The sequence below is a fragment of the Taudactylus pleione genome, unplaced genomic scaffold (genome assembly GCF_031769625.1).
Source record: "Taudactylus pleione unplaced genomic scaffold, aTauple2 ptg000431l, whole genome shotgun sequence".
In the NCBI taxonomy this organism is placed as follows: domain Eukaryota; kingdom Metazoa; phylum Chordata; class Amphibia; order Anura; family Myobatrachidae; genus Taudactylus; species Taudactylus pleione.
The window spans coordinates 1,350,970-1,364,248 of NW_028284833.1; the positions used below are offsets into that span (position 1 = coordinate 1,350,970).

Genomic DNA, 13,279 nt, shown 5'->3' on the forward strand with positions numbered 1-13,279 from the left:
GATCGGAACATTTAACAGGCCCGATTTCAGAATCCTCCCACGCAGGGGGGTAACGGAGACAAAGCCATGGATTTACTGGGGAAACAGCCGCCTGCAAAGCCAGCCGAATCCCATCCAGCAGTGATTGCTGGCCACACATGGTAACCTGCTGCGGCTTGATACAGTAGCTGTCGTATAGAATAAAAGGATGTGAGAGTCAGGCTTTGTTGGGGAGGGGTTGGGTGAGCGATAGTTACTATCTAAAATGGCTATTAGCGGCGGGTGCATAGGGCTGGTAGCTCAGGTAGTCCTTCTGCTAGTGTCATTGAGCTCGGTGTCAGGCCAGCTGAAATACTCAGTGAGGGAGGAGTTGAATCACGGGGCGTTTGTGGGGAACGTGGTGAGTGACCTGGGTCTAGACCTTAAGCGACTCCCCACACGGGGGTTCAGAATCACCTCTGGTAATAGCAAGCAGTATTTTGATGTGAATCTAGGCAACGGAGTCTTATTTATTAATAGAACTATAGATAGGGAAACTCTTTGTGAACCCAGCATTCCGTGTGTGATAAACCTAGAGGTTGTCATAGGAAACCCAGTAGAGGTTCACAACATTGAGGTGGAGATATTAGATATAAATGATCATGCTCCTAAATTCCCAAGTAATGACTATTACCTAGAGATCAGTGAATCGGCTGTTCCTGGAGCAAGATTTCCCATCGAGAGTGCACAGGACCCTGATTTAGGAACCAATTCGATTCAGACCTATAAGCTAAGTGATAATGATTACTTTGTACTGGACCTTAAGACATTTAATGGAAATAGTAAACTGATTGAGATTGTGTTGAAAAAACCATTAGACAGGGAACAAATATCTCTCCATCAGCTTGCGCTCACAGCCATAGATGGAGGGAGCCCTGCAAAATCTGGCACAGCCCAAATATCAATACGTGTGATGGACACAAATGACAACACCCCGTTCTTTGAAAAGTCTACATACAAAGTCAGTCTGCTTGAAAATTCACCGACTGGCACCTTGGTGGTCAAGTTAAATGCAACAGATCCTGATGAAGGTTCAAATGGAGAAGTGACATATTCATTTAGCAGTTATACACCACAGAAAGTCAGACAATTATTTAGTATTGACCCAAATACGGGAGAGGTGAGAGTTAATGGTGCATTGGACTATGAAATATCATCATCCTATGAGATTTATGTCCAAGCCACTGATAAAGGTCCAGTACCTATGGCAGGACATTGCAAAGTGTTGGTTGAGTTAATTGATGCCAATGATAATGCACCAGTGATAGTGGTGACTTCAAATTATTCACCAGTTGCTGAAAATTCACAAGAAGATACTGTAGTGGCTTTAATGAGTGTAACGGACCAAGATTCAGGGATCAACAAACAAGTTAGCCTAACAATACAACAAAACATGCCATTTAAATTAAAGTCATTTAAAAATACCTACAAACTGGTAACTGATGGTAAACTAGATCGAGAAAAGTGCCCTTCTTACAATGTTACAGTGACAGCTACAGATTCTGGGAATCCAACTATGTCCTCTCAGAAGACACTGTATGTGGAAATATCTGATGTGAATGACAACCCTCCGGTGTTTGAAGAACGATTGTATTCTGTGTATGTATTAGAAAATAATGCTCCAGGTGTATCCCTGTTCTCTGTAAAAGCAATGGATCCAGATTCCAATGAAAATGCATTTGTTTCATATTTACTCCTTCAAGGAGATGTTGAAGGCCTCCCTGTTTCTTCATATGTCTCAGTAAAATCTGATAATGGCACTATATATGCTGTCCAGTCCTTTGACTATGAAAAACTTAGAGAATTTCGCTTTGTTGTTCAAGCACAAGATGCTGGGAACCCCCCACTAAGCAGTTCTGCTACTGTTAATATTTTTGTTGAAGATCAAAATGATCATGCTCCAACAATTCTGTATCCAGCTCCTAGTAATGGTTCGAGATCCATTGAGATGATTCCTCGAGCAGCAAGTGTTGGCTACCTTGTTACAAAAGTAATTGCAATAGACACAGACTCAGGACAAAATGCCTGGCTGTTTTATAACTTGGGCAAAGCTACAGATCCTAAACTTTTCACAGTGGATTTACATACAGGAGAAATAAGGACTACAAGGAAAGTTGCTGATGATAGTGTTGCCAGCCACAACTTGACTGTTATTGTAAGAGACAATGGAGATCCACCACTCTCCTCTTCAACAACAATAAGTGTCGCTGTGGTGGATCGGGTTTCAAAACTTATTCCTGACTCTCACAGACATATAAAAAACACCACAAACTATTCAGAAATGACAATTTATTTGATAATTGCTTTGTGTTCCATTTCTTTTGTATTCCTTTTAACAATAATAATACTCTTCATTATTAAATGTTGCAAGTGTACTGGCAATGTTGATCCATGCTGCACGTGCTGCTGTGCAGTTCAAAACCAGAACCCTGCAGAAATGTATAAACAAGCAAACAATAACATTGAAACAAGACTGCCACCTGGATTAAAAGTTCAACCTCATTTCATTGAAGTTAGGGGAAATGGATCACTTACAAAGACTTACTGCTACAAGGCCTGCTTAACAGCAGGATCTGGAAGTGACACATTTATGTTTTACAACACTGGCATTCCAGTAGGGACGGTGCCACATGCAGTGATTGCAGACAGACATCTGACAGGACAGAGTGGACAAAGTGTGCAAAATCTAATCATCTTAAAAAGTGAAACAACTACTCCTGTTGAGGTGAGACACAACCTAGTTAATCTGCTGTTATTTAATAAATACCAGATATATATTTTTTCCATTTGTGATTATTACGTACAGTACTGTAGACAAAAATATACTCACAATATACTTACATTGAATTTCGATTTTGTTGTTTTAATTTATTTAGACATCACACTGTCAGCAGTATGACCGCAAACAATTTTGAGTAATAAATCTGTGTTATTAAAAAGGCTGTTGTCCCTTGCTGAAGATTGGGTAAAACTATGAAAAAGACAGGTTTATAATAGTTTTATTTTATTATAAAGTATATTCCTCATAATATGAATACATGCAGATGGGGCAGAATGTATTGCAGTGTATGGAGTACTGTAATAAGGATCAAGTGAAGAACCGGTGCTTTCTTATAAAAAAAAAACCTGTGATTAACTTTGCTATTGAAGTTAAAAAATGCCATGCTATACGCTCTAAAAAATTCTACCTCACTAGACCTGTGAGCAAAATACTTCAATCTATACATCAATCCAGAGTCTGCAGTGTTTTTAAAAAACTACTTCTGTCAGAGAAATTAACAATGGTATGTACATGTGTGTGCATGTTTGTAAAGTATATATATATATATATACATACTGTACATACATATGTATTCAGCATATATATATATATATATATATATATATATATATATAAAATATGAACAAAGGGGGTGCACTCACCAGTCTTCTAAAATGAGTTTTTATTTCATCTTTTTAAAAAAAAATTTACAGCATCATAGTAAAGCTCCGACGTTTCGGTCCTAGCCATGGACAAAGGTCCATGGCTAGGACCGAAACGTCGGAGCTTTACTATGATGCTGTAAATTTTTTTTTAAAAAGATGAAATAAAAACTCATTTTAGAAGACTGGTGAGTGCACCCCCTTTGTTCATTTTTTGTATGCAGGGATACAGGTGATCCCTTTTGGGTGGCTACCCCAGCAATTGGATTTTCAGACGTGAGTGTGGACTAATACTGGACTTTATATATATATATATATATATATATATGTGTGTGTGTGCGTGTATTTAGATATTTACATGTATTTGGGCTAATGGGAGATGTCGTACTGTATGGTGACGCATGGTTTATTAAATGTCATATGACAGTAAGTATCACTAATATATTTTATGTATCTTTATATCAGTAATGTATGTTTAAAATAGTAAATAATGGTTATATTGGCACCTTGAATACTGGAATAACACACAAACTGCTCTGTGATATTTTTGTTGTATTAGGTTAGATACATTAAGCTAGTGAAATCTATTGCTCTCTGGAAGCAGCCAACTTAGGTTGCAAGTGGCTGTCCCTTAACAGATTAATATAGAAAATCTATTTTATTTAGACACACAACTGTTTTGCTGCATAAGTAAGTGTACTTACAGCTGTATTTAGGGCAATATCTGAGTACTGGTAGTATTTGTATTATAAAACTAATGCAGGTATATTCTACACAGTATAATAACAATCCTTAAATGGGGCCTGATTCTGAGTCTGATGAAAGTAGAAATGTGGATGGTTCTAATGGATTTAAGCATACTGTGGATGCACCAAAGTAAGAAATTGGCAACTGTGCATATGTCAGATCAGGGATATGCACACAGACAGAGATCTCTAGTGCTCACAGTTTGATCCATCTGTTGATGAACCACACTTTCTATGAAATGGACATTTCTGGGGGGTAACTGGGTGGTGACAATTTTATGGGCGTGTAATGGGAGTATCATGGGAGTGTAAGCTGGCATCCATGCTTTATCATAGTGTCAGGATGGAGATTAGATGTATTTTTCAGATAGATCTTATGCACTCAGCATGGTTCCATACAAAAGGTCGACAATTATTTTGTCCACATCAGAAGGTCGACAAGACAAAAGGTAGAGAGGTAGGTAGAGAGTACAGAAGGTAGACATGGAAATGGTTGACACAGAAATGGTCAACTTTTGTTTGGGAGGGGTTGAGGTTAGGTCTAGGGTTAGGGTTAGGCACTTACCTGGAGGTTTAGGGTTAGACTGCGGAAGGGAGAGTTAGGTTTAGGCACTTACTGGCTGGTTAGGTTTAGACACCAAGGAGAACAGTTAGGTTTAGGCACTGGGGGGGAGGTTAAGTTTAAAGTCAGGGTGAAGGTTAGGGATAAAAAAAACCTATATGTCAACCATTTATGTGTTGACAATTTCAATGTCGACCTTTTAAACCTGTCAATCTTTTCTACCTGTCGAACTTCTGTACTGTCTAACTTTTGTCATGTCGACCGTATTCCATGTCGACCTTCTGGTGTTGACCAAATGATTTTCGACCTTTTCATTGTCAACCTTTTGTGTAACATCTACATGGGGTGGGTGCAAGTCCAGGGACTAATGATGACAGTTGCAGCTGCGGATTTAAAAACTGTGGGCAGGAAAGGCTTCCACATGTAGATGCATGGATTTATGCATACATGGTGGGATTCAGGCCTGATGTTCAGTTGTAATATGCTTTAGCATGCTAATAACAGCACTAAGCAGAATGCATTGCCTCTTTTGTAACTCTCAGATGAAAAAATAGTGATGTCCTGGGGAAAAACACTAAGCCCCTGATCTTCTTGACAGGCATTATCTCCTACTTCTAAAACTTTTTGTAGGGAATTAACCCCTTTTAAGCAATCATCTTACATTCCACTCCATGTCTGCTCTGATATTATATATAAAACTATATAACAGACTTAATTTTTATTTAAACCAATTTAATCATTCTTAAAGAAAAAAAAGCTAAAGTACCAAACAGTAATGAAATAATAACTGAATGTGTGCAGCTATGTTCGTAACTCTTGGATCAATTAAACCATTGGGTAGTTTGCCAATAAACATCTTTGAAAGCTTGGCAGAATTCACGGAGTGGGCTTTAAATCTATGTTTACGATTCTACAGGCCAGCACTTAATGGCTTTGCCTAAAAAATCTGTAGCCAGTCATCTGTGCACAAAGTGGCTTTTATCAGTATATGTTAGAATCATAGGAAAGCACAAGATCAATTATTTCTATTTTGCATGAAGCAATTTTCATAGCAAGTCTTTGTTCCACTTTATTTTGTTCAGTGTAACAAGTGACCTGCTGGTTTATTGCTTAAACCTGTTCATCGCCTGTTGCTTGATATTGTAGTGCATTGGCCTATGCAATATTCACAATCATGCTTTCCTCATCAGAGGGCATGGAGGCTGCAATGAGTTAATTTGTATAACTATTGTATATTTAAAGAAGGAAAGGGCTTTTTAGATTTTGTAGTAAACTTTTGACTGCTGTTGACTTTTACCTTTTTGAACTTTTTGAGATTGTACTTATTATTACATTATCTTACACATAATATAACATATTTGACTATAATTGCTAATGTGAACTAAAAAATCTATTAGTCTATCCAATGGATTTGCTATTGGTTGTAAATGTAAAAATATATCCAATATCTATTTTTTATACTTATTCTGTATGAATAGGCATTTCAATAGGCATTTCACTTGACAACATTAGTCAGCAATGACAGAGATAAAAATTACAAGTTAGCATGTTAAAAAGTTTTTAGTAAATAATCATTGCATAAGCCAGTTGTAAAAACAATCAGCATTGTATTATTAAAAAGGTTTTTATGTTTCCAAATTGCTGTATATATTGTCTTTTATGGGTTGGGTACGGGATACCGCCGTGGTGGAAGTACCACCACTGCTGTGTTTATAGTTATGGAGGCCAGACTTGGAGGGAGCCTTACTCTGTTACAGTAGTTCACCCTCTTAAAGGTTTCTGTTCTGCTTTGAGCATCCGTAAGGGCTTCAGTGCGCATGTGCCAATTCACATGCTTGCTCAGGGGATCATTGCTATGGGGCTCAATGATGCCATGTTTCTTCATGCAGATATTGTTCCTAAAGGTGCCAGACTCACAGAGGAAAGAGTGAAGTGTACTTTGTCCATCCATAAATTAAAGTAACATTTTTATTCCATCCTTTAAAATGTTAAAATATAAGGCCTAATTGAGAGTCGCATGCTGCTGCGACCGCTTTAGTGTGTTTTGCCATAGTCATGTCTGCGACTATTTGCTAATGCTAGTATCAGTACTTCCCCTGGTGTATCATGCATCTGAATGTGCAAGTACTGGAACGCCCATCTATAGGTGCTCTAATACTACTTGTTGCATCTATAGAAGCTGGTAGCACCATCGAAACTTGCTCCAGCTCTATGGTTGGTGCAGATTTTCCGTCAGAGTTTGACCTCCAATTTGAGCGATTAAGCTTCTGTGTATGCAACCAGTTCAGTGACACAACCACGACACTCCCATAACACACCCATGAAATAAACCATCTCAGTGCATCTGAATAGCTACCTCCCAGTCACCGGCCAGGATCGCCACAGCAAAACTCCAGTACATTTCTGATACTGTGCACCTCAATCGTGTGTACAGAGAGTAGTGCATGTGCTGTACATGTTTTTAGGGATAATCGCACACATGCAGTAGCAAAACATCGGCAATGCATGTAACTCAGGCCCAGGTTGCCACAGAGTCTGAGATCATTTGTCTGTATTCCTAGAACTTCCCAATATGTTCCCAAGCTTTAAGAAGTTCAGAGCCTGTCAAGATGGAACTTAACTGCTTCTAAAATCTGCACAAAAATTAGACTTACTGTAGTTTTCCTTGGCTAATTTTGCACCACTAAGCCAGGACTTCTTTCCTGGTTACACTCAAGGGTACTTTTTCATAGTTTGATGTAACTAGTTCCAGAAACAGGACAAAATCAATTAAATTATTTCAGAAATGAATAAAATAAGCATTTAAACCCTTGTTCAGAATGTGGAAGTTACTATAAATATATATTATATTGTATCAACTTGTAACTTTAGTCGAGTACCAGTAACCTTATTTATAACAAAAGCACTGAACTTAGCAACACTCATTAATAGGGTCACACTGAGGATGGAAGGGCCAACTACAATTTCAACAAATATATGTGTAACAATTAGTAGATATCATACATACATTTATACATACATACAAACATACATACATAATGATTTGCAACATGGCAATGTTCAGTTAAATGTTTTGTGACAATAATTATTTGCATATAATTATATTGCATCAAACAAGCTCTATGGAACAACATACTGGGTCTGCTGGAAGATCATCTACTAACTCAAATCCTCAATACAAGCCTGCACACTAATATAAGGAAAACAATAATATTAGAGCTTTCAAGAGCTTTATATCTCTATTGACATCCAAATCACTTTGATATTGGAATGATCAGTTCTCAGACAGAGGAAATTATTTACTAACATAGGAAACCTATCTACCACCTGTATTTGCATTTTCTACATTGCTTTCTTCCACTTATAAGTTGCTGGAAAGCTTCCACCTGTTACAACAGCACTATATTGATCTCCTATTAAGCATTCAGTATTAAAGTAATGAACAGCCTTTACTGTGCCTCAGCTCATGATAACCACTTTGTCAGAGACTCTATGCAAAATGAAAGTCAATGTTATGACAAATTTATTGGCATTCAGTGATATGAACTTGTCATTCACAAATCAATAATAAGTGCATGTATAATGGCAGTAAAATGTGTGCCTTGCAGGGTGTATAAAAACAGGACAGCAAGGAGGGTAATTAAGATCCACCTTATTGGGAGACTATTACTTGAGCCACCAACAAGCATTACAGGACAAGTGTGTTATATGCACCTAAAATGTGTATTTATCTCTGATAAGTAACATGGAATATGCACTGATGTTAGCTACATTATAAATGACCTTCACTGATGGCAAATCTGGAAGGCCCATTGTTAGAGTTCATTCTTCACTAGCAATAATTGTTCTATTCAACATTCAGCCTTTACTTAAGGTTTCATTGTGTATCATTGTACTCAATTTAATGTAATTTTATACTAACAGACAGAATGTTGAACCAATGTGCTTTACTAGTGTGGAATTTTATCAGTATTCATTTAGTAGACAGACAGGAAGAAAACAGGACATTTGAGGATATATACACATATGTGTGTATATATATATATATATATTTATATATATGAACAAAGATGAAAGGAGGGGCACAATAGTGAAGTATATGAAAAGTAATGAAACACTCACATTGGCAATGTGTGATACATTGCAATATCACAAATCAAGCATGAGGAAGCAGATGAAAACCATTTGCATCAGCACACCAGCATCTTTGATGTTATTCCGCGTTCCTCTCTGAACCCGTGATGTCACCGTGATCACGTCCTAGTCAAGCCACGTCCAGACGCACTTCGTCCAATCGTGTGTGTGTGTGTGTGTGTGTGTAGCTAGGAAAAGAGGGTGGCATGCACTCTCAGAAAATATTTCCAAAAAAGAAAACATACTCAGCTGAATTTGTTCTAAGAACTCTGTGCTGGATTTGTTTCATTCATATTTGTTATTTTAATGAAAGTCATAAAACACTCTATACTATATTAGTAAATGCCATTACTTTCTTTTTGTTGCAAAATGCAACAATATAGATATACTGTAGACTTTGTTTTCAACTTATCTATAATTGGGCACACAAGCTGCAATATTTTCATTCAGCCTCATATAACTAGTTTGTACTTTCATAGTAGCCAAAACATCATTAATTGGATCTTTGTTAGGCATCAATCTAATAAGTCCAATGTGGTCCAGGAGAAAATTAAACATGTAGCCTGAGCACCGACCGGTCATATCTTTCATATCTTGTACTATACATCCTTTTGAGTGGATAAACTGGACAATTATCCAATTGCATGTCACCTTGATATAGTAGAAGGAACAGACCATTTGGGGCTAGTTTAGTTATGTTAATGAAGGTGTTTATGGAAAGAGAATTGTTATAGCATAAAACTACTGTACTAGGAGGGAAACTGGTGTTACATAATAGCAGGAACCCAATCTCCATGATACTGCTCTGCTCTGGACCCTCGGTGGCTTTAGCTCTTGAAGAAGAAACTGCATTGAATCAGTCCTGATCTGTACAGTATATCAGCCTTCTGCTCATGGGCAGAGTCTGCTGGAGATCTGGGATACCGGTACTAAAGAGTGTGAGCTATAGGGCGGGGATGTTGCTGTACCCTGTTGTGAATCCCAGAGCCCTTTGCAGAAGCTGCATGCTGCCCACTGAAGTGGGCATAGCCACACATTTTCAAATGTACAGGCATGGGCCCCTAGGTCGGCCCACACCTGGGTACTTTATACCCACCCGACTCCCGCCACCCATGCTCATTGGCATATGGTTTCAGTTCTTGAATCAAATAATATTTTCCAACACTCTCATTATGGATAATGATTTGATTCATTTACTGTTATGGAAGGGCAAGTATGCAAACACCTAACCCTAACTATCCACCCTAACAAAACCTCCAATATTGTCAAAACTTAAAGATGGAGCCAAGAACACTGCAACCATTGAAAGGGGGCAAGCATATGATCATGTGATCTTAGGAATACAGTAGCTTTATCTATTAGCACTACTTGCCATAAATACTGTATGGCTGATGCGGCAATAAACTCTGCTACATCTGCCAATTTTTCTCTTTTTTTTCATTATTTGGGCTTAGTTTCTCTTTGAACAGTGCAATCTATGCTTTGGACAATTTGAGCACAATTGGTATAGTTTATTATCAGATATGCATATTATTCATGTAGTGACTAGTAAGCAGCCATAGCTACAGTACATAAATGAAGTGAAATAAAACAACATGCTTATTGGACACCTCAGCCCTGGGATTATAGACAAATGGTTGCTGATTACTGCTATTACTTATGTTTTAGTTTTATTTTAATGACATAAAATGGACTATAAACATTATGAAACTTTATTTTTATATTATTTGTTTGTTTTATAATTCCATTTTCTCAAAATCATAAAATTATGATTTATATTCTTGGGAAGGAATTTTAAAACCACAAAACTTTTTGATCAACAAGAAATTACTTTACCCAAATAGCACTGAGCAAATGGTACCAAATGACTATAAGAATACAAATAATAAGACTATTAGTGTATATTGATCCTCCTGCAGCTGCCAATGAGGTTGCATCCTCCTCAACAAAATATCCAAATAATAAAATACCACCGCATTGGTATGCTATAGAAGTACACATGAATTATTTGTTGTAACCACATATAAAATAACTATAAATTACAGAAAAATTAAAAAAAATCCTAAAAAAACAGGCAACAAGTCAAGTAGCATATTACGTACCCCCAGACTGAATGGTAGAGCCCTGTTCCACTTAAAGGCTACTTCAAGCTTACTAAAAACCCCACAGAAATCAACAATATAAGTCAAACCCAATCCCAATGGAACTTTCAGTCTAAATTCTCTGCAGCATGATTGACATGCTGCTGTGTATGGGGAGTGGAGCGGGGGCATGGCTTGTCAACGTTGCTAAAAATGGGCGTATTGCCCCCGTTTTCTAGGAGGGACAAGGCCAGGGTCTGCATCAACGAATGCAGAATCCTGGCCTCTGAAGTGACAAGCCCCCAGTCAAGCTGTGAGTAGCTTCAGCTCCCACAGCCTGACCAAAGGAGCAACCGGTCGTGATGGCTACAACAGTGCTCGCAAATGCAGCAAGGAGGTGTCTGACACCTTCTTCTGCATTTACATTAAGATGGAGTGAATTGCAAAGCTGCTTGTGTGTGGCTCTGCAATTCTGTCCTTCTCTGAATCAGGCCTATACATTTGGACTGGAGGAAGAGCCTGAGGCACCCAAAAGAAATTCAGCTTTGTTGCTGGATTTGTCAGCCTTTGAACAGCTTTCAGATCCAGAATATATATCTTCTGTTTCATTATAAAAATCATGATATATGTATTAATTACAGGACTTAAATGTAGTTTTTCACAATACTAGCCTACTGATAATAACTATATAACAACAAGAAATAATACTGAGATAATTTTACTTACTGTACTTCTTTATTTCAAAGAATCTTTATTTGCACTGAAATACTCATACAGCTCATCAAGCAATCAAATTTGCTTTGATTGTTTGCAGTGAGTCACAAAGACTCCATTTATATCTGATACTGGTTCACAATTTCCAATCTTTCCCAGAACATTCAGATCTAATAAAGATTATACCAATAGAACTATCCATAATTGAATTAAATATCTCATTAGTTTAATGTCCGCTGAATACAATTAAAGTCATCTTATAATTTATGATCTTTTTATCATCCTAGGAGGGTTTACACATAGCAATAATCCATAAATTATATGTGGTATATGCTGAAGGCATGTGTGCACTTTGAATACTCCCTCATAAACACCAATTTTCTATTTGACATTCAAGAAATATTGGCATTATGAGTAATCTTTAGCTACTTATTTATAGAAACCGTAGGATGGTTGAGCTGGTTAGCTTAATCATAGAGTGATGGTGGTTAAAATTATAACAGGGAAATTTTCAATAAAATAATATTTATTACAATGGTTATTTAATTTTTATTTTAGGCCCTGTGTTTTTATTCATTTTAGGATGCTAATAAAAGCAGAATTAGTTTCAAAAATGTGTTTATCAATTACATGCTAACTCATTTTTTTTTAAAAAATCGATATAATACAGATGTGTCCTCATAAGTCTAGCCTCCTTGCGCATTAATCGTGCCATGCCCTGGCATGAATGGAAGCGCAGAGCGTCTTTTTGTGTGATTTTTTACCTTCAAATACGTCTTATTCACACAGCATTCCAAATCGGTAGCACAAGCAGCTTCTGCTGATTATAATGATATGCCGCATGCCTATGTTCTGTGTGTGACTGCGGGTGTATCTGCATGCAAAATGCTACATTACAGTGCCACAGCAGGTGACACTGTAACTTAGCATTTCACTCTGACTATCGAGTCACACGGCAATCACGCATTATGTGTAACGAGACTTGTAGCACACAGAGGAAAGTTTACTTACTATTGTTTACTTGGGAACAATCACAGAACGTTAAGATATATCCAGGTCCGCCAAGAGCCACGCTGTGCCTGGGTAAAAGGGGGAGTGGCCTAATCGAGTCAGCGTGGCCAGACCCCCTTTGTTAAAAAAAAGAAAAGTGTGCGAGGGGGGCGCTGTGAGCCCCCTCAGCCCGGCGCATAACCAGTGGGGGGCACGATCAGCTTGATCGCTCCCCCTACAGGCATAGGAGACTGCTGTGGCTGCTTCTTAGCAGCTGCGAGCAGTCTTCCAGTGCAGCCCAGCACACAGCAGCATGTGCTGGGCTGCCGTGATGTAAGAGGGGTGGGAGCAATGCCAGACCCGGGCCCCCACCGGCAGCATGTGCTGGGCTGCTGTGACTTAAGAGGGAAGCAGAGCGGTGCCGGACCCAGGCCCCTGCAGCAAGCCCGGGCCCGAGTAATTTGCACCTGCCTCTCCCCCCCCCTCTCGGTGCCCCTGGGTAGATTTACTAAAGCTTCTAAAACATACGGGTTGAGTTGCCCATAGCCACCAATCGAATTCTCACTTTCATTTTCTAGAATGCAATAGAGAAATAATAGCTAGAATCTGAT

The 13,279-nt window shown here is 38.2% G+C and overlaps 1 protein-coding gene across 1 annotated transcript in view; it reads left to right on the forward strand.

Annotated features, from left to right (window-relative positions):
* The first annotated feature begins 244 nt into the window (after window positions 1-244).
* The window catches only part of LOC148506001 (protocadherin alpha-C2-like), a 90,899-nt gene continuing 77,864 nt past the window's right edge, over window positions 245-13,279 (forward strand). Inside the window, exon 1 of the mRNA XM_088447439.1 lies at window positions 245-2,743. Within this exon, the coding sequence (XP_088303565.1) occupies window positions 245-2,743 (2,499 nt within the window). The remainder of the gene's footprint in view (window positions 2,744-13,279) is intronic.